Source organism: Diadema antillarum, unplaced genomic scaffold (assembly GCF_040938485.1).
Source record: "Diadema antillarum isolate AM-2024a unplaced genomic scaffold, OU_Dant_1.0 seq00000454_RagTag, whole genome shotgun sequence".
NCBI lineage: Eukaryota > Metazoa > Echinodermata > Echinoidea > Diadematoida > Diadematidae > Diadema > Diadema antillarum.
The window spans coordinates 2,175,001-2,198,533 of NW_027271426.1; the positions used below are offsets into that span (position 1 = coordinate 2,175,001).

The window sequence follows — 23,533 nt, forward strand, 5'->3', positions numbered from 1 at the left end:
AAGGATCGTTAATCTGATAATAGAATCAGTTTCGTTATTCCGAAAACGAAATATTCTTCTTTTAGTTACAATATACGTTGATGTGACAGCAATAATAAAAAGGCTGAATATTATGCTGTAAAAATTGAATGAAAACACGCACACGTACTCATGCCTACACACGTGCACACACACGCATTGACACACACAAAGACAAGCATAATGACAAACATACACAAACTAAAAAGGTCAAAAATAAAGCACTCGTGTATTTGCTGATAATCCCCTTTGAAATACGGCCCAAATCATAGATCAGCCCCTTCCCACTCTCATAACTTAAATGCATCAGACATGCAGTTGTAAACCAAGGACGACAGAAAAAGGCAGCAACGGCGACGAAATTAAATCAGCCCACAATGTGCTTAGCTAATACCTCAACTTATTTTCCACTTTGCTTAGAGTAGCACGCTTCTGAATGTGCTTTATCAAGACGTTTTGTCCAAGACACACGTGCTTTGGATTGCAGGGGTCAGATACTTCAGACAGTTGTAAATAAGTGGTGACGAAAGAAGGCGGCAACGGTAACGAAATCGATTCAGCCACAATATTCTTAAATAATCCATCAACTCGTAATTCAACATTGCTGAGAGTTGCATGCTTCTCAACGAGCCAAATCAAGACATTTTATCCAAGAGACGTGCCCTTTGGATTAGAGGCTCAAGTACTTGATGACGTTGTAAATACAGGATGAGGAAATAAGGCAGCAGGGTGACAAAATCGAATCAGCCAACAATATGCTTAGCGAAGACATCAAATCATTCTGCCACTTTGATTAGAATTGTATGCTTCTCAATGTGCTATATAAAGAATTTCTCTCCAAATGGCATGAGCTTTGAATTAGAGGGCTGAAATGCATCAGACAAATGTACAGAAAGGGTGACGAAAACAGGCAGCAACGGTGACAAAATTGAATCAACCTACAATGTGCTATGGTAATACAGTATCATACCACTTTGCTAAGGGTTACATGCCTCTCAATGTACTATATCAAAAAGATTCTTTTTTTTCCAGGACACATGTGATTTGGATTAGAGGGCTAATATACATGATGAGGTTGTACAGTAAATAAAGGGCGAAGAAAAGAGAAAAGGAGAACGCTGACGAAATCGATTCAGGCAACAATACGCTTGAATAATACATCGAATCGTTTTACGACTATGATCGCAGTTACATGCTTCTCAGTGTGCTTTACAGTGCATCAAGAAGTTTTCCCCCAGTGACGTGTGCTTTGCATTCTAGGGCTCAATAATACATGAAACTAATTGTACATGAAGGGTGGTGAAATAAGGCAGCAACGGTGTCTAAATCGATTCAGTCCACGATATGATTAGCTAATACGTCGAATTGTTAATTTTTTTCGGAGTTACATGTATCCCAATGAGCTTTTGATATGGGGATTCAAATGCATCAGAAAGTTGTACATAAAGGATGAAGATAAAGGCAGCAACTGTGAGGAAATTTAGCTAATCCTAAATGTGGTTAGGCAATATATCAACTCGTCATACCACTTTGCTGAGAGTTGCATGGTTCTCATTGTGCTACAGCAAGACGTTTTCTCCAAGGGGCATGTGCTTTAGATTAGAGGGCTCAATTGTATCAGGAAGATGTAAATAAAGAGTGACGAAACAGACAGCAACGGTGACGAAATCGATTTGGACCAAAATTTACTCAAGTACTACTCCACCCTTTATACCTTTCTACAGAGAGCCGAATGGTTCGTATTGTGCTTTATCAAGGCGTTTTTATCCAAGAAGAATGTACTTTGGATTACAGGGCTGCATGCTTCTCAATGTGCTATATCAAGAAATTTATGAAAGAGACGTGTTTATATTAGAGGGGTCGAAAATACATGATGAGGTTGTAAACAAAGGGTGACGAAAATGGCAATCAGGGTGACGGAAGCAAACAATGTTTCTAAATGACGCTTCAAATTGTTATACCAAATTACTTAGTGTTCCATGTTTCTCAATGTGCTACATCAAGACATTTTCTCCCAGAGACATGCTCTTTGCATTCGAGGTCTTAAATACATGATGCCGTTGTACACGAAGGGTTACGAAAAAGGCTACAACGGTGACGAAATCGATTTAGTCCAGGATATGATTAGCTAATTCATCAAATTGTTATACCATTTTTTTTTACAGTTGTATATCACAATGTACATTATCAATATTTTTTTTTTCAAGTGGCATGAGCTTTGCCGGATTAGACAACTGAAATGCATCAGAAAGTTGTACGTCAAGGTTGACGAAAAATTCACCAGCTATGACGAAATCAAATGAGATCAAAATGTGGTTACGTGATATATCAACTCGTCACGCCACTTTCTTGGGAGTTGCATGGTTCTCAGTTTGCTAAATCAATACGTCTTATCCAAGAGACGTATGCTTTGGATTAGAGGGCTTAAATGCATCAGACAGTTGTAAATAAATAGTGACAAAAACCGGCAGCAACAGTGACGAAATCGAATTAGCGCACATTTTGCTCAAGCAACAAGGAAAAGTAGAAATTACGCGGTGCGTAACATATGTCCCCGCCGGAAGTAGCATTTTGTAACAAAATGTGCAATATAGGTAAAAAATCAAGGTCAAAGGTCAAAGAAGTCAAAGGTCAAAATTCTGTGTAGAAGTTTTGAAGCCCTCACCTAGTGCCATCACATAAAGCAAATGGAATCGAAATTGGGTTAGAAATGGCGAAGGAGTAGCATTTTGTAGCCAATGTACAATATAGGTCAAAAATCAAGGTCAAAGGTCAAAGAAGTCAAAGGTCAAAATTCTGTGTAGAAGTTTTGAAGCCCTCAACTAGTGCCATCATATAAAGCAAATGGAATCGAAATCGGGTTAAAAATGGCGAAGGAGTAGCATTTCGTAGCAAAATGTACAATATAGGTAAAAAATCAAGGTCAAAGGTCAAAGAAGTCAAAGGTCAAAATTCTGTGTAGAAGTTTTGAAGCCCTCACCTAGTGCCATCACATAAAGCAAACGGAATCGAAATCGGGTTAGAAATGGCGAAGGAGTAGCATTTTGTAGCAAAATGTACAATATAGGTCAAAAAATCAAGGTCAAAGGTCAAAGAAGTCAAAGGTCAAAATTCTGTGTAGAAGTTTTGAAGCCCTCACCTAGTGCCATCACATAAAGCAAACGGAATCGAAATCGGGTTAGAAATGGCGAAGGAGTAGCATTTTGTAGCAAAATGTACAATATAGGTCAAAGGTCAAGGTCAAAGGTCACGACTGAAATTCTGTGTAGAAGTTTCAAAGCTCCCATGTAGTGCTATCATATAAAGCAAACAGAATCAAAATTGGCTCATAAATGACAGAGAAGTAGCAAATTGAAGATTTTGATCACACACGGACGCACACACGGACACACGGACACACGGACGGACGGACGGACAGACGGACGGACGGACACACGGACACACACACGTACGGAGCCCGTTTCATAGTCCCCTGCTCGAACTCGTTCGGCGGGGACAATAAATCAACTCGTCATATCACTTTATTGAGATATGCATGCTTCTCAATGTGCTTTGTCAAGGTGTTATAATATCCAAGAGATGTGTCCTTTTGATTAGAGGGCTCAAATGCATCAGTCATTTGTAGATAAAGGGTGACGAAAAAAGACAACAGCGGTGACGGAATCGAATCAGCCCACATTTTGCTCAAGTAATAAATCAACTCGTCATATCACTTTACTGAGAGCTGTGTGCCCCTTATTATGCTTTATGAAGATATTTTATGGAAGACATGTGGGCTTGGATGAGAGGACTCAAACGCATCAGATAGTTGTAAATAGCGGGTGACGAAAACAGGCAGCAGCGGTGACGGAATTCAATTCAATTCAATTCATTTATTTTCACACTTCTCATTTATGAACATTACAACAGAAACCAGACAAGTTCTTTTACCTTGTGAACAATGTGCAGAAAACAAACAATATACATGGTGATAACACAGTAATTACATGTAATGATAACTGGTCAAAATCGAAATCGAAATGGGGTTGATCAAAGAGAAGTATGACGGGACCTACATGAAAGCAAGCTTGTTTGGCTGTAAGCCCCGAGTAATCAGTGTTTGTGAAAAAGAAACGGAGAACGGATAGAAGATAAGACCAGAATGATGATGTAAGGTTGCCAAATTTTATGTAATAAAAACGAAGAAGAAGAAGAAGAAGAAGAAAAACAAACAAACTATACATTAATATGAAGTTACTGTGACCGAGCCATCATTAATCAGCCAACAATATCGAATCAGCCAACAATATCGAATCAGCCATCAGGAATCGAATCAGCCAACAATATTCTTTATTACTAGTACATCAACTCGTTATACCGCATTACTGAGACTTGTATACTTCTCAACGTGCGATATCAAGACCTTATATCAAAGAGAAAAGTGTTTTGGAATATATAGCTCAAGTACATCAAAGAGTTGACAGACAGGGGAAAACCCCGCAACGAAGAGCTGTACGGTTCATATTATGCAGTGACTACATTTTCCGCGATCCAGACTGTACAACGTGCATGAGGGAGAAACTGAACTTGCCTACTCTTACCTTGGGATGCCAGGTCCGGAGATTAAAATCATTCTTCAAAGTGGTAGAGGGGTTGGTCCCAGCCCTGCATTCTGGAATTGTTTTCACTAAAGTAATAGCCAAGCGAAATATTACAGCAAAGAAATATAAAGAATGTAACGTAAGAAAAAAAAATGTCGAAAATTACGTTACAAATCAAACTAAATGTTGCACAGTAAGGCACTGTAAAACATCATTATACCGACCGAGTTTCCCTCTTTTTTTTTGTGAAACCGATCCTGGTTTGGAATTAACTTCCAGCTGAAGTCGTTAACAGTATATTAAGGAGGTTTTAAAAGCAAAGATTGAGCAAAGTCTTCTTCACTTTGACTACCAACGCTCCCAACGTGCCCTCTCCCACCCGGTGCCTTATACGTCAAGGGCCTGCACCGTACTACATCCAGAACCACACAAGATGACGAAAAAAGGCAGTAACGGTGACGAAATCTAATCAAGCCCCGATGTGCTAAGGTAATGCATCAACTCGTAATACCACTTTGCTGAGAGTTGCAGGCTTCCAAATGCTCTACATCAATATGTTTTCTCCAAGAGACAAGTGTTCTAGATTATAGGCTCAAATACATGATGACGAAGTGAATAAAGGGTGACGAAAAAGGGCAACAGCGGTGACGAAATGGATTAAACCAACAATATGCTAGAATATTACATCAAATCGTTACACCAATTTGTTTAGACATACATGCTTCTCAATGAACTATTTCAAAACGTTTTTGTCGCAGAGATATATGCTTTGCATTCGAGTTCTTCAAGGACAAGTTCACCTTACTAGACATGTGGATTGAGTGAATGCATTTATATGTATAATATTATTTAAGCATATTGTTGCCTCAGTCGATTTTGTCACCTCTTCTGCTTATTTTCGTCACCCTTTACTTGCACCTCATCATGTAGTATAGCCTCTAATCCACAGCACATGTCTCTTGGAGAAAACGTCTTGATATAGCGTATTGGAAACCAGGCACCTCTCAGCAAAGTGATACAAGGATTTGATGTATTACCCAACCTCATTGATTCATTGACAAACACTGCAATTTTGTCACTGTTGCCTCTCATTTTCGTCACCCTACATGTACAACTGTCTCATGTATTCAAAGGACAAGTTCACCTTCACAGACACGAGGGTTAAGTGAATGCAACAACATTAGTAGAACACATCAGTGAAAATTTGAGGAAAGCTTGACAATCCGTTTAAAAATTATGAATTTGTAAAGTATCTGCACAATCACTGCTACATGAGAAGACTATGATGTCATATGCATAGAACCATAATTATGACGAAAATGATAAGAGAATTTCAAAAAACTTCGCTTCTTGAATAAAGTGCATATTTCCTGGACTTGTTACTGACGTATGTTACACAAGTAACATTATCCCCCTCGCCTCTGAAATAGAGAAGTCGATTGTTCTTTTGTTATGTGAGAAAAGTGGAAATATGTTTGATTTTCTTTATACTTTTTTTATATTGCTGTACACATGTGACATCACAAGCCATAGTATTCTTGTCATCCAGCCATGACTGAGCAGAAACTTCAAAAATTCATAACTTTTGAACGGGTTGTCCGATTTTCCTCAAATTATCACTCATGTGTTCTGCTGATATTGCTGCATTCACTTAACCCACATGTCTATGAAGGTGAACTTGTCCTTTGAATACGTGAGACAGTTGTACATCAAGAGTGACGAAAATGAGAGGCAACAGTGACAAAATTGATTCAGCCAACAATATGCTTAAAATGATACGATAAATCGTTATGTATAAAAGTTTTCTCCAAATTACAAATGCTTTGGATTTGAAGGACACGCATGAGCGTTGGCCATGTTCACATATCGTGCGTGTTATGCTTCAGTTTCGTAAGTAGGTCGTGCTTTTTTTTCCCTTCCTTTGCGTGTGTGTGTGTATATGCATCAGCCACATTGGTTAGCTTAATTTTCTGCATTGGCATGCATTCGGAATGGTCAGAAAGATGTTCTCATTTGCATTTGTAAAGAAATGTGAATCAGATTGAATAGGTTTCTCCTTATTTGTTGCCAGGACCACATAGATCGCATCTCGTAATTTCGTGATTGCAAAGAATGCACCATATTTCACCTGTGCCTTTGGCTTTGCAGGAATCTTTTTGTGTCGCAGCTCCTCTTTGTTTTCCCTTTGGACGCCCATGTTACCGCGGACGAGTTCTTCCGTGACAGTGTGATCACGCGTGAACACGACAGAAAATGCCTGTTTAAAAGTCTACGGTGCTACGATATAGGGGTTGATGTCTTGACGGCAGCTTTAGTGATGTTAAGCAAATATCATACAAAGTTTAATACAAAAATATATGGTAACTCAAGGTTAAAAATAATAAAGGGGAGTGATGATATGAAATACATTTCCGAAACGTACAATTAAAGTAAATATCAAGTAGAGTTTACTCCAATAATTGAAGGTTTGCATTCGGCAGTAATTTGGGCGTAGTTTCCATGTGCAAAACCCTCATTGATTTACAACTGAAGTCAGTTGCACTGATTACCATCATTCTTTTCTATTTGAAGTAAGGTAAGATGTAATACACCTCAAAGAGAATGGAGAAGAGTGAAAAAATACTGTAGTAAGCTGAAAGAGACAGGCAAACTGTATTTTTATTGAAAGATTATCTGTAGTATACCTAGGAGAGTAGACTAGCATTTCTTCGGGCTCTGCGACGTGTTTTGATTGACATCCGATGCTCAGCCAATAAAACTTCGAGAGTTGACGACTGACAACTGTCTTGCCACACCCGGTTCCACGCCTCTATTCGGAGGTTTCTTACTAGACGGATTTTTAGCCAACTTGACTTCCACATCGTCGCGCCCTCTATTGACTGCCAATCACTGATTTAGGCTAAAAATACGTCGCCCGCTAGACTAGCCCAGGCGCGGCGGAGTACTGCAACGTTTACGTGTACGCGCAGCTACTCTACCTAGCTAGTTGCATGTATTGCAGCCGTACCTACTGCTGTGTTTTTACTTTTGACTCTGATCTGCTACGTGGACCACAGTGATCCCAAAATCAAGACTTCATTTCAAGTTGAGAAACCGTAATTTGATTATTTTTCTGTGTTTTATACAGAATCATTTTCGGAAATACACTGCAAAAAAGTCCGGTGTTAAATAGTGAACACCGAGCAGGTGTTAAATTTTCGGTGCTCATTTATGGTATTAGATTAACACCTCCGAGTGTCATTTCCAAATTTTAAACTGTTTTTTGAAGAGTTTCTTAGTAACTGCACTTCTTGTTGATTTTTAATTTAAACAAGACGATCAAGAATTTTACATTAAAATACTAGATTTTTGAAAAAATGTGAAAATGAATTTACACCAAAGTAACACCAGCTGGTGTGGTCCCTTATTGAAGCTGGACGGGTGTTAAACCATTGATATTAACACCAGCAAATATCAAATCAACACCATGTGGTGTCATTTTTGAATTAACACCATTACAGTGTCAAAATAACACCAAGTACAGCGTCAAATTAACACCACGAAGTGTCAGGTGAACACTTTTCAACACCATCACAGTGCATTTTTAACACCTGTGGGTGTGGTCCTTTATTGAAGTTTGATCGATGTTTGATTTAACACCCGTGGTGTTAAATCTAACACCGATGTTTTTACAGTGTAGAGAAAGTCTAGACCTACTTCTAGATCTACCGACATCTCAGATCGGCCTAACAGTCAGGCCTGACTCGATCTAAACGTTAGTGTAAGAATGGGTATTGACCAATTCTGTGACGCGCTATGTGTATTTTTGGCATGGGCAGCGCCATTACTCGGTGTCTTAGCAGACCCCCCCCCCCTTTCCACTCCCCACCCCTCTCCCTACATTAGCACGCGCGCAAAATGAAAAACTGCTTTAACCAATCAGCGTGTTTCTACAGAACCCCAAATTCCGGGTCTATCGGATTGTATCCGATAGAGGGGGCTGTAGAAACACACCAGTAACGGTTTCTTTCCGATGCAGATTCCGATACCGATTCCGCTTAACTTAACCGTCTAATCAGCGTGTTTCTACAGAACCCCAAATTCCGGGTCTATCGGATTGTATCCGATAGAGGGGGCTGTAGAAACACACCAGTAACGGTTTCTTTCCGATGCAGATTCCGATACCGATTCCGCTTAACTTAACCGTCTAATGAGGTAGTTCTTTCCGGGGCAGTTTCCAGTGTCAGCGCTGTAGAAACACGCCAGGTTCAATAATCCGATACTGACCCGGAAGACAATCACCAGTTTGACAGACATGTGTACGGTAATGTGGCCATGACTTTTATGTGCATGCATGTTGCAGCTATCTAACGTTGAATTATCCACTTTTACAGTAGTTGGGTGTCTCCAAAACGTCCGAGTATCAGGTTCTAACGTTACTAGTCACAATTTGCCTCAGATTTGACAAACTTGTAAAGAAAATACTCTGAATTTTAACATAAAGAAAATACACACGAACAGGGGCAGGGGTGTTATTTTTACACAGTTGCGCTGTAACGTTAGGACCTAATTTTAAAACCAAGGCAACTAACAGAACACTAGATCTAGTATTAATAGTAACCGTTCTCATATAGTTAGGCCTAATACTTTTTAACGTTAGATTCGAGCTACTAGAACCTATAGTTCTACGAGTACGACTAACTTGTTACATTCTAATTGACAATACTTATAGTATAAACTAACTAGCGCTAACAATACGTGTGAGATGCACATAGAATCTAGTAGGGGTCTATTAAAACTAGATATTCTCTAGGCCTAGGGCCTAATACTTTTTAGTTCGGAAAAGACAAACTCTAAAGTCTAGCATTAGTAAACTAGTGTTAGGGTTTGTTTTACGAACTTTTTGTCGTTATTCTAAAGGTTCGTTACTAGGGTCTAGTTTGTTAATCCGACAAAGAATCAAATAGAAATATTGATCTTGGTAGGGCCTATAAAAATACGACGTTTCGTTAGTCCGAAAATGAAAGGAAATTCAAACATTCATTTACTGAGTATCGAAATATTATAATTGAAGCACATTTTGTCAATCCAAAAGTGGAAAAAGTGAGTCCACTTGGGGTGTAACGTTAGAATATGTCTAGACCTAGTTAACGTTAGATTTTAGAGGCAAGGTGCCTACCTATTAAACAAACTTTACCGTACGTTTAATAGAATTAACGCTATCTAACGTTAACCGTTAAGTGTTTTGTTAGGCATCCTAACAACAGCTGCTTCTGTTCTATTAAAAGTCTAACGTTGACTTGGAATATAACTAACAGTTCTTTAATGTTCCATAAACCCGAGTTTCTACCCGAATTAAATCCTACCTGCCCGAAGAAAGAGGTCTAGCAGCAGTTAACACAGTTAACACAAACAGTCAACGTTAGCCCTCACGTTTAATAGGCCTTTGTTCTAACGTTACTTATAAATCCAATGACACACAGTCGATCCTTTTAGTTGTAACGTTAGGCCGTTTGTGTTTAAGACTCTGACAGTTAGACAAACGTTATACTGAACGTTTTAACTTGTTAAGTTAGAGTGGTTCTCTAGGTCTAGGGCCTAATTTAAAGGGGCCCTGAAATTCAAATGCATGTTGATTTGTGTTGATTTAAAATACCCTCAAGTTCTCAATACCACTTTTGTGGTGAAACGGATATCTAACACGATTAACGTTAGAAACATTCTATTTATTTTTAACGACTTTTTCTTTTTATTGTCCAGATTAACGTTAGACTCTAGCCGTTATGCACTTGTCAATGTAATGACTCACCCCACTACCCCCGGACATGGGTGCGTCATTTCCTCGTTTGGTCCGTCAAATTTGTGACCCAGGTGTGCGTCATTTTACCAGCTATGTCCGTCAAATTTTTGACCGAGAGGTGCGTCAAAATCCCATCATTGTCGTCAAATTTTTGACCGAGGGGTGCGTCATGGTACGTCACTTGGCTATGGAAAATAACACGCATTATTCTGAACCGAGGGGTGCGTCATGGTATGCACTTGGCTATGGAAAACTGCACGCATTTTTGCACGCTACCAGTACACACGTACGTACCGCGAGTGAATTTACAGTGAGCGCTTTCCCGCGGCCGCGGCGGCAAGTGAAAATCAAAGTCGGGAAGCGTTTTGGAGTAGTAGGGGCAGTGATTTTCCGTTTCAAAAAATTGCCTTTTCCGTTTCAGAAAATCATGAATTCCGTTTCAACATGGTGAAAAAACGGAAATTCCGTTTTCCCATATGAATTGTACATACAAAAAATGCAAATTCCGTTTACATGTATTTGCATGCAAAAATGAACAAAAATTAAAAGATTGCTATTTGAAGTTTGTGTACTTGTGTAATCGTGTATACATTCATACATGTTATGCATAGTGTATACCTGATGATTTCCAACCTCTGTACATACCACACACCCATGAAGACAAATGAAATGAAACATCAGTATGACAATTTATTTATTTCGACTGTCAAAACATGCACAGGGCTGTCACTAAACTTTTTTCCTTGGTTGCCAGCCGGGCAACCTATAGAGTTTTTTAGGTTGCCAAATGGCGGTTTAACAAATAGGTTGCCACAGTGATAATGTTCGAAGAGTATTGCATAATGTGTAAATCTGCAAGGTTAATTATGGCGATGATAAAGAGGGCTGTTTACACTGCTGTTTACACGACTGTTTACACTGCTGTCTACAAATTAGAAAAAAAAATATACAAAGTGAAATAAGTCTCTGAGTCTCAGCTAGTGACTTTATGCTAGTCAAGTGTTTTTATTCCTTTGATTAGAAGCTGCAAACAGAATACATGATAATCAGTTTAATAAGCAGTGTTGATAAAAACTTCAGCACTAAAAGAACGATCAATCTACCTGAATCTTTCTTCAGTCAATACATTGTAATCCAGTCAATCATGCCGTGGGACAGTACATATTTGTGTATCACTATCAAAGCCTGGCCTGCAGTATCAACAACTATCATTATGAATGTCCTCTTTCTTGACTTGCTAGTCAAGTGACTTACAGTGTACTACTGTCTAGTCAAGTCTTTATATTCCTTCAGAAGGTCTAAACAGATGAAAAATTTCAGCACTAAAGGAACAATCAATTTATCTTTCTTCAGTCAATAATCCAGACAAGAAACTAGCACTCATCTCACTCTGATCTCTCCCCATTCTGGCCTCAGTCCCCCCCCCCACCCTCCCCCCCCCCAAAAAAAAAAAAAAAAAAACGAGGAAAACACACACACATTGCAACACAACAAAAACCTCTCCCCTACACCTTCCCGATTTTCGTGTTTCTGTCAGGTGAAACGACATGTTCAAATACAAAAATAAAACAACAGTAGATATTGATTGAAACTCAACACCCATTCATGCCAGCCAGGCCAGGCTGCCATAAACTTCAAAGCACATTCCGACAGCTGGCTGGTTGGCAGAAGAATTTGCGCGCACGTGTCAATTTCTTGACTGGAGAGAGAGGGCCTGGGAACAGGCCCTTTCCCTGTTCATCTCCAACACCCCAGACAGTTCATGACCTCCAAGAATGCGCCAGTACGCGCGGTTTCTTCTGTTGATTGGTCTCTCTCTCTCCACCCCACCCATGCCAGTCTGGCATGGCACCTTGGCATCGTGGGATTTTTCTTTTTTCTGCGTGAACTTGGAGTTCGATCACTCTTCTCTCCTGAATCATGCATTGTGCGCTGTGCTCTACACACGACATAGCAGGCTAGGCAGGCATAGCAAGTCACCACTCCACTCACCTGCTGACAGCTTACCGCGAGCAGAAAACAGTTAGACAGTTAGACAGTTTCTTCTGTTGCCGCTACTTTTACTGCCAAAATACTGGCTTTATCATCACACATTATTCGGCGAGACACACGTTGTGTTTTGGAATATAAATGGACTTTCTTCTATGGTTATGATTGTTGGTGTTGGATCAAACTGAGTAAGTGTTCAACAGTTATTGAAATCGTGACAAATCGCTAGATCTAACGCCGTTAGACATCGCTAGAACTTGCAACTAACACAACTTGGCTTAGAAACTCAGTTTCCGCAGTCTGTGAATATCGTGGACATGTAATAATGATTAGTTCACAGCTTCTGTTGGATTTATTTTTACTTTTATGTGTTTTATTTTGTTAAAAAGTGATTTTCCGTGATTTTCCGTGTGGAATATTTTTTCCGTTTCAAAAGGCCGTTTCCGCGTTTTCCGTCCGTTTTCCGCGATCGCGGAAAATCACTGTCCCTAGAGTAGGCCCGAATCTGGCAAGCAAAATGATTTAAAAGCCACCCTTTCTCCTCACATTTTCTTTCCAACAAACTCATGAAATCACGCATACTCAATCTCAAGCCAGACGGACTGTTCAGCGATATAACGATTTCAACCTCACAGTACTAAATAGTAAAATCAAAGATCGTATACGGAATTCCGTATACGATCTTTGGTATACCCAAGGAGGTACTAGGCTTGCCTAGTACCTCCTTGGTATACCGTTGCGTGGTGCGTACTAACTGCGCGTACCTGCTGTAGCAGGCAAGTCGAGTGTTAGTGGTGCGCGACTCGCTCGCTAACGCTGTGCAATTCGCAAGTGAGCAGCGTGATCGTTATTCCTCATCGAACGTACATCGTCCATGTGTTGCATTCAACCGGACTAGAAATGGCCGCGCACATACAGCGCATCTGCAAGACAAGTCATGGCCAGGTGACTATGGATTGCATGCACACATACATTCGGAATATCGTAGCAGCAGAGTGATGTACGGTGAATGACGGTACGGTGCTTACAGGGCCAGGGTAAGGGAAACTTGCCGAAACTTTGACAAATTGTGTTTACGAACCGAAAGAAAATTAAATTGCGTGAATAAAGCGTATGCAAAAATCCTTTCAGTATTTACGGGGTGCGTCAAATGTACCGAGGATGTCCGTCAAGAAAGTGACCTAGGTGTTCGTCAAAAACCCCGTGTTGTCCGTCAAAAAAGTGACTGTGGTGTTCGTCAAAAACCCCGTGTGGTCCGTCAAAAAGTGACTGTGGGGGTGCGTCAAAAACCCCGTGTGGTCAGTCAAAAAATGACCATGACGCACCCATGTCCGGGGGTAGTGGGGTGCGTCATTACATTGACAAGTGCATTACTTGGGAACGCCCACAAAAAAAAAAAACACCTTCCAAACTAACACGTTAACGTTAACGTTAACGTTAACGTTAGATCTACTTTAAGACATTTCTAATCAATATTATTCCTCATCTGTCAGTCATTGGTAAAGACATCAGTAGATCTAGATCTATGTAATGCAGTAGAAAAGTACGTCTACTGAAATATTTAACAAAATAATAAAAAAAACACCTTCCAAACTAATAGAATATAGAGCTTCTAGTTCTAGATTGACTTTAAGACATTTCTAATCAATCTAATCAAAATAGAGCCTATAATATGGAATGTTTCTTAGAACCACCCTTATATTCCCAAAAGTGATGTTTTCAAATAAAATTGGATTTCAGGGCCCCTTTAAGAACGTTAGTAAAAGTACTAGGCCTATATTCATAGTACTTGGTAACGTTAGAATCTAACGTTAGGCCTAATGACAAGTAGAAATGTGGAAATCAGTAACATGAATAGTCTAACATTAGAGCTAACTTGTAACTAGTAGTAAGATAGACTAACGCTAGTATCCAGTCGCAGTAGGCCCAACGACTCTTTACGCCTAATAAAAGTAACGTGTAACTGCTAGGCCCTAATCTAATAATTTTTTTTTTATCTTAACTTTTTAGCGTTAAATGTTAGACTAGAAATATGCCTAACGTTGGGCCTATCCCAACAGTTGAGTAGGAGGTTCTACTTCTACTCTAGAAACTAGTTAAATTGATGATAGAACTTACAGAACTCAGTCAGACGCGACATAAGCTGTGTCTCTGTGAACTGCTGTTGTCTCGTCACATGTGATAGGCCCCCGCTAATCCAGTTATAAAAATCCAACCTTAAGATCCGTGAAAAATTGACGAACCAAAGAATTGGTAGAAAACAAAACTAGTTTCTAATCCATATAAACGTTGGAGCTAACGTTAGAGTAGGAGCCCTAACGTTAAGTTAGATGAAAACAAATTCGTCCAGCAGCCGGTCGTAACTTGTACCCACACTAGGCCGGGCCGGCCGGCCCAGGGCTAGGCTAGCTAGGCAGGCCCTGTGCTCAGTTTCGTTCAATCGGTGATCGCATCCGCATCATCAGTAGATGCTTGACCTTGAACCAGGCCCACAATGCACCAGCCAACTTTCCAGACATCCGGTCACACCTGCATTCAGGTGGAGAATCGGATTCAATCCGATTATGCGCTTTCTGTAGAAACAACCCGGTTCCGCGTTAGCGCACTGTTTGATTACGCGCTTGCAAATGCTAGGTCTATCGGATTCTCTGTAGAAACACGCTGTAATGAGGTAGTTCTAGTTTCCAGTGTCAGCGCTGTAGAAACACGCCAGGTTCAATAATCCGATACTGACCCGGAAGACAATCACCAGTTTGACATACACGTGTACGGTAATGTGGCCATGACTTTTATGTGCATGCATGTTGCAGCTATTTTATCTAACGTTGAATAGTTGGGTGTCTCCAAAACGTCCGAGTATCAGGTTCTAACGTTACTAGTCACAATTTGCCTCAGATTTGACAAACTTGTAAAGAAAATACTCTGAATTTTAACATAAAGAAAAGACACACGAACAGGGGCAGGGGTGTTATTTTTACACAGTTGCGCTGTAATTTTAAAACCAAGGCAACTAACACTAACGGTTAGATCTAGTAACCGTTCTCATATAGTTAGGCCTACAAGTTAATACTTTTTAACGTTAAATTCGAGCTACTAGAACCTATAGATCTACGAGTACGACTAACTTGTTACATTCTAATTGACAATACTATACTAACTAGCGCTAACAATACGTGTGAGATGCACATAGAATCTAGTACAGTAGTAGGGGTCTATTAAAACTAGATATTCTCTAGATCGTCTAGGCCTAATACTTTTTAGTTCGGAAAAGACAAACTCTAAAGTCTAGCATTAGCAAACTAAAAGGGTTTGTTTTACGAACTTTTTGTCGTTATTCTAAAGGTTCGTTACTAGGGTCTAGCGTTAGTTTGTTAATCCGACAAAGAATCAAATAGAAATATGGATCTTGGTAGGGCCTATAAAAATACGTTTCGTTAGTCCGAAAATGAAAGGAAATTCAAACATTCATTTACTGAGTATAAAAACATAATTGAAGCACATTTTGTCAATCCAAAAGTGGAAAAGTGAGTCCACTTGGGGTGTATAAACGTTAGAATATCTCTAGACCTAGTTAACGTTAGATTTAGAGGCAAGGTGCCTACCTAACAAACTTTACCGTACGTTCAACGCTATCTAACGTTAGCCGTTAACTGTTTTGTTAGGCATCCTAACAACAGCTACTTCTGTTCTAAAATCTAACGTTGACTTGGAATATAACTAACAGTTCTTTAATGTTCCATAAACCCGAGTTTCTACCCGAATTAAATCCTACCTGCCCGAAGAAAGAGGTCTAGCACAGTTAACACAAACAGTCAACGTTAGCCCTCACGTTTAATAGGCCTTTGTTCTAACGTTACTTATAAATCCAATGACACACAGTCGATCCTTTTAGTTGTATCGTTAGGCCGTTTGTGTATGTCACAGGGGACTTTCCTCTGAATGTGGGGAACGAAAGTCCTCCCTGCGACTGGGATCTTTTCTATAGTCAAAGGCTGACTTTCTCTAAATGCAGCAGATTGTTAAGCAGACCATTCACTCAATCAACTCCTTCAACTTGTGCAACTACAGTGCCTCGAAATAAGTAGCCAATTACACAGTGTTCTTATAATGTAACAAGCAATAAGATTTATTATACTCGTCTCAAATTATGGTCGTTTACAATTATAATAACATGGTACAAACTTGAATACAGATTTCCAATTCCACTTGATCTTGAGCTTGGTTGCTCTGCTCGTTGGTTTATTCTAGAAGCTCCCGTGCTTGGTTGCTCTAGGTTGTAGACGATGCCCTGCCTGAAGTAGCGGGTCGTCTCCCCTTACTTCTGGTCCTCTCTGGACCCTAAACTTGGTCCTCGCTGGAACCCTAAACGGTGGCTCTCTCCCTGGAACCCTAAACACCCTGTTAATTTAATAACATGATACCTCCCTTATAATTTGTGGTCTTTAGTTATTCCTGATTCTTATTCATATAACTTAAACAAAACATATGATTATATATTCCATCATATCAACATTGATTAGCCACACATAATTTCCATAATAATGTTTCACCATGGATAATTATCTTTCAATGTGGAATAGGGGTGATTAATCAGCCCATTAAAATCTTAGCGTTGTTCTAATTCTCTATTTCTTTCACAATGCAATTAAAATTCGGTTTGACATACAACCATCACACATACAATGCAATATCGGGAATTACATAGGAACTTACAAGGCATAAACAACTTCAATTAAATGATCGTGTACTTACAACAGTTGTTGGTGTTTACACTCGAATCCTCCTAGATTCTCTGCTGGATGGTCAGGCTGTCCCAGCCGAAATGCAACAATCCCTGAATCACACTGATTCCAAATAACACTCTGCTACTCTAACTTCGCAATCTCGAAGTACCGTAGCCTGGTCCTGAGTGTTCCGCAAATAATGTGGCATCTGAATTTTGTGCCCAAACACTGCATATTTATACATTTGTTGGACCATAGGTCTCCATGTAAAATTAATTAAATGAAGTCAAGTGACTTCCTAGAAAGTTTTCATAGAAGTCCTGCCCCCTTTTCTTATTGGTTGGCGTTTTCTGTCTGTCAAAACTTTCCTGAGTATCTCATTTTGCATTGGTCAAGCCTCTGCTTGACGTCATCACTTCCTGTCCACGGAAACCAAAATTCTTTGAAGTGGTCCTGTTTTGACCTAGCTAGAAACTTGTGTTTGACGTCGTGAATGACGTCCACATACCAGATAGTATGAGGCATACTACCAGGGATACCCTTTCCTCGTATTTTGACGTCATGTAGGGTTTACTCATCCCTAAAACATTTAATTCCAAATCACTCTCTTTTACTTTGATTGTGCATCGCAACATCTCCTTATATGGTTATTTTGATGCAAGCTTTTGTCTTTAAAGCTGCACTTCTTTTGTAACCATTGCCATAACATCAATTTCTTACATGAGCTACACAATAACCAGTAGTACAATGAGACAAATTATTACGTGACAAATACAAAATATGTCATATCATGACACAACCCCCCATTTCAAGATAGTACTGCTATCTACAATAGTATTTTCACGTATGAAACTAATTTGTCCGTACATACACATGACAATATCAACATTCGATAATCCCCTTGATATGGGTAAACCTGCCCCTCTTACTCTGGACATCGGCTAAGGAAGTCTGCCCCAACGTTATCTGTTCCCTTGACAGCGGTCACGTGGTAGCGGTAGGATTGGAGGGCAAGTGCCCAGCGCAAGACTCGGTTGTTTTGCAACTTAGCCTTGGCAATGTACATGAGGGGACGATGATCCACCTCAAGTTCAAACTCTCTCCCATATAGGTAAACATCGAACTTTTTTACTGCCCATGCAATTGCGAGGCACTCTCGCTCTATGACGGCATACCGTCGCTCTGTGTCTGACAACTTCCGGCTGATGTATGCGATAGGGAACTTCTCTCCCTCTACGCGCTGCATGAGTACTGCGCCAATGCCTACGTCAGACGCGTCAGTCGTAAGTATGAACGGGGATTCATGGTCTGGAAGATGGAGTATGGGGGATGAAGTCAGTCGGGACTTCAGCGTGTTGAACGCCTGCTCTTCCAGGGGTCCCCAGTCTACGCGGTTGGCTCTGTCTTTCTTTGTTAAGTCCGACAGCGGTGCGGCGATAGCTGCGAAGTTGGGTATGAACTTGCGGTAATACCCAGCTAGCCCTAGAAACGCGCGTACCTCCCGCTTTGTTTGCGGCACTTCCGCCTGCAAGATCTGCTCTACTTTCTCGGGGTGAGGCTTCAGCGTGCCGCCACCTACGACATGCCCTAGAAAGTCGAGCGTCTTGAAGCCCACATGACATTTACTTGGCTTCGCGGTTAACCCAGCATCTGCAAGCCTCGAGAGTACAGCTTGCAAGGAATCCAAGTGTTCTTCCCAGGTCTCGGAGAACACAAGGATATCGTCGATGTAGTTCACTACATTGTCGAGTCCAAACAGCACTTCTCGCATCAGCCGTGAGAAGGTGGCTGGTGCATTCACCATACCAAATGGCAGCACGGTGAAGTGAAACAGGCCTTCAGCGGTGACAAATGCTGTTTTCTCCTTATCAGACTCGGCCATGGGTATCTGCCAATACCCCTTGCTGAGGTCGAACTTCGAAAAGTACTTACCTCTTGACAGCTTCGCTAGGAGAGTGTCAGCAATCGGAATAGGTTCTGGGTCAAACACAGTTATAGCATTCAATTTGCGGTAGTCGACGCAAAATCTGTTACTTCCGTCCTTCTTTTTCACTAGTACGATCGGTGACGCGTACTTGGATCGTGATTTCTCTATCACGCCCATCTTCAGCATTTCGCTCAATTCTGCTTTTACCGCAGCTTGCATAGATTGTGGTAGGGGATACGGCTTGCTTACCACGGGGTCAGCGGTAGTAAGTGTCACTGAGCATTCCATTGCGTTTGTTCGCCCTGGTACATCGGTTAATTGCGCATCAAACTGATTTAGCAGATCGGTTACCTGCGCTGCTTGTGACTCGGTCAGTTCCGCATCTATCACCACGTCAGCCACGCTCTCATTCTGCGATAAGGCGGGCAGTCCTATGCACGGTCGGTCGAGATCGGGTTCGACCTCCTCCTCGACCACGGAGATGGCATTCGCTTGGACTCCATTGTCCCTACTTCGCGCACGGTCAACATACTTCTTCAAGAGGTTAACATGGTAGGTCTTGACCTTGCCATTGACCTCAACTCTCACATCACATCGCCCTAGTGTGCCTGTGACCGTATACGGTCCCTGCCATTGCATCAGGAGTTTGCTTGCGCTCGTTGGCCTCATAATGAGCACTTTATCGCCAACCTCAAACTTCCTGTCACGCGCCTTTGCGTCATAGTACTTGGCATATCTTTTCGATGCGCGCTTGAGCTCCTCATGCGCCACTTTGCAAGTCTCCTCGAGTCTCGCTCGTAGGTCCACAACATACTCGTATGTTGTTTTGACCTCTTCGTCGACTGTTTCCGCTTCCCAGATTGTCTTAATCAGGGAGAGAGGTCCACGTACAGTCCTACCATACAGTAGCTCAAACGGACTAAAGCTAAGGCTAGCTTGTGGTACCTCCCGATACGCGAACAACAATGCCGGTAAATAACGGTCCCAATCTTTGGGTCGCTCTGCACTCATTCGTCGCAGCATGGCTTTGAGAGTTCCGTTGAATCTCTCAACCAACCCATTGCACATGGGATGGTACGGAGTTGTGTTAAGCTGCTTTACGGACAGCAAACGCCCTAACTCCCTCATTAGCTCAGAAGTGAACTGCGCCCCTCTATCAGAGAGAATCTCGTCTGGCAAACCTAAGCGGCTAAACATCTCGACAAGCGCCTCAGCCACTCGCTCGGTTTCAATGCTCGGTAATGCAATAGCTTCTGGGTAGCGAGTTGCATAATCGACCAGCGTCAAAACATACCGATTCCCACGATCGGTCTTGGGGTCAAAAGGTCCTACGAGGTCAATCGCCACGCGCTTGAACGGAGTATCAATGAGCGGCATGCTCGCGAGCGGCACGCGACCCACGCTCCCCTTATTCACGGTGCGCTGACAGATATCACATGATATGCAATATCGCCGGACGTCATCTCCCATACCTGGCCAATAGAAGCTTTGCTGTAATCGGTCGAGTGTTTTCTGTGTTTTTAGGTGCCCAGACATTATGCCATCGTGGGCAAGCGCCATTAATCCATCACGGTATGCGCTCGGTACGGCCAATTGTCGAACTGGCTTGCCATATTCCAATTTTGTAGATTGGAATTCGCGATAGAGCAGGCCTCGATGCACGAGAAACTTGCTCTCATTTCCTTTGCTTGTGGTCGTTTTCTGACCACTCTCCGCTGCTCGCCAAGCTTTCGCTAGCGTCGGGTCAGCCTTTTGCGCTGCTTCATACTCACCTTTACTCGTCGCGAGTGAGAGTGCACTTGCTGTCGGCAGTGGTTTGAGGGGTTTCGCACTTTGCGCCTTCTGGCCACGTGTCTCTACCGCCCCTCCCTCGGATGATTCTACCATCTCTTCCTCCTCTACCACTACCTCGTCACTATCAAGTGACCACTGTGGATCGGGATTATTTTGGTCCCTGACCCCGGGAATATTCCCCAAAATAAGCTCATACATTGGGTCTTCCATAACCAGAGCTTCCACTTCCCCAGTGTAGAAAGGCGTGTCTACCCATACCCTAGCAATGGGGAATTCTCTGACAGTCCCGTCTATCAAAACCACCCTCTTCTTCTGCCCTGCAACAATCTGAGGGGTTCTAACGAACACTGACTTTACCACGGCTGTACTACAGCCACTGTCCCTTAGAACGGACACTACATGCCCTTCTACTTTTCCCTGAAGAACAGGCATGTTCACACCTGATGGTCTGACTCCCGAAGAGCATCCTGCCTCGAGAAGGGGTATTTCATCCCCCGAAGCTAGCTTCACATACGAGCCCGGCTGTCTTGCCGTTTCATATCTAACGGTGTTAGCCTCAATACAGGCAGCCCCCTTTCGGTCCTGACTAGTCTTCTCCTCAGACCCCTTCATTTCATCCAAAGCAGCAGCCCGGTTTAGTCTCGGACTATTCGTTTTGGCCTGGCAGTTTCGAGCCAAATGACCTGCCTTCCCACAAACATAACAACCACTTGACCCCTTATTTCCTTGTGGGCCACTGAATTTGGAAGCCGAATGACCCTGACTTTGGCCCTTGTCAGGTCGCTTTTGGTCTTTGTAGGAGTTGCTCTTTTGTTCCTTATGGGGGTGGGCTTGACTGTATTGATCCGCTAGCTTCGTCATTTCATCTAAGTTTGTCGGATGTCTCTCGCGAACAAACTGCTTCAGCTCTTTCGAGCTCCTGGCATAAATTTGATCCATTATCATCAATTGAATTAGGTCATCAAACTCAGCCCTAAAACCAGCTAACTCTAACCAACGCAAGAGATAGCGCTTCAGCCTCTCGGCTAACTGACTGTGAGTCTCGCCAGGCTCTACCTGCGAGCTCCGGAATTTAGCTCTAAATCCCTCTTCGTTCAACTCATACCTTTGGAGTAAGGCAGCCTTTAATTCATCGTAATCATTTGCAAGTTCTGACGGCATTCGGGAATACACTTCCAGGCCTTTGCCCGTCAACAGTGTACTGAGGGGTAGGGCCCACTGAGTTCTGGCCCATCCCATGCTTTCCGCATATCTCTCGAATCTGCATAGATAGGAATCTAAGTCATCTGTTTTCTCATTGAAAAGAGGTAATTTCACCTTTTTCATGCCATTACTAGGGGAATCATTCCTAGGTCTGGCTGCTGCGATTTGCAGCTCCAGCTCTTTTATTTTCTCCAAATGTTCCCTTTCCTTTTGTCGTTCCTCTCTTTCCTTTTGTCGTTCATCTCTTTCCTTTTGTTGCTCCTCTCTGAGCTTTTCTTCCTTCAAGTCTAGTTTCTCCTTTTCATCCCTAGCAAAATCGACCAATTCCTTGCCTGTCAGCCCTGCCTCCTTCCCCACTTTTATGAGTTCAGAATACACATCCATTGCAATGTACAGTCACGTTACTATAGCAACAATCACTCAATGTAATCTGACCTTAAGACACTGGACCTTGAGCCTAACTCTCACTGGCCAGACAAGTGGCCACTGGCGGTCTAACCTTTGGCTTCTTGTTTCGAGTTATCAGTTGCACATGAGTTGACTGGTCTAGTTATTAACTTTTAACAATTGCTGCCCGGGTTCTCCACCAATTCTTGTCACAGGGGACTTTCCTCTGAATGTGGGGAACGAAAGTCCTCCCTGCGACTGGGATCTTTTCTATAGTCAAAGGCTGACTTTCTCTAAATGCAGCAGATTGTTAAGCAGACCATTCACTCAATCAACTCCTTCAACTTGTGCAACTACAGTGCCTCGAAATAAGTAGCCAATTACACAGTGTTCTTATAATGTAACAAGCAATAAGATTTATTATACTCGTCTCAAATTATGGTCGTTTACAATTATAATAACATGGTACAAACTTGAATACAGATTTCCAATTCCACTTGATCTTGAGCTTGGTTGCTCTGCTCGTTGGTTTATTCTAGAAGCTCCCGTGCTTGGTTGCTCTAGGTTGTAGACGATGCCCTGCCTGAAGTAGCGGGTCGTCTCCCCTTACTTCTGGTCCTCTCTGGACCCTAAACTTGGTCCTCGCTGGAACCCTAAACGGTGGCTCTCTCCCTGGAACCCTAAACACCCTGTTAATTTAATAACATGATACCTCCCTTATAATTTGTGGTCTTTAGTTATTCCTGATTCTTATTCATATAACTTAAACAAAACATATGATTATATATTCCATCATATCAACATTGATTAGCCACACATAATTTCCATAATAATGTTTCACCATGGATAATTATCTTTCAATGTGGAATAGGGGTGATTAATCAGCCCATTAAAATCTTAGCGTTGTTCTAATTCTCTATTTCTTTCACAATGCAATTAAAATTCGGTTTGACATACAACCATCACACATACAATGCAATATCGGGAATTACATAGGAACTTACAAGGCATAAACAACTTCAATTAAATGATCGTGTACTTACAACAGTTGTTGGTGTTTACACTCGAATCCTCCTAGATTCTCTGCTGGATGGTCAGGCTGTCCCAGCCGAAATGCAACAATCCCTGAATC

The 23,533-nt window shown here is 41.7% G+C and overlaps 1 protein-coding gene across 1 annotated transcript in view; it reads right to left on the bottom strand.

The window, feature by feature from the left end:
* The window catches only part of LOC139732893 (uncharacterized), a 45,565-nt gene extending 23,515 nt beyond the window's left edge, over positions 1-22,050 (bottom strand). The window contains exons 1-2 of the mRNA XM_071643730.1: positions 18,020-22,050; positions 14,844-14,895 (exon numbers count right to left, since the gene is read on the bottom strand). Coding sequence (XP_071499831.1) covers positions 14,844-14,895; positions 18,020-22,050 — 4,083 coding nt within the window. The remainder of the gene's footprint in view (positions 1-14,843; positions 14,896-18,019) is intronic.
* Positions 22,051-23,533: the final 1,483 nt, after the last annotated feature.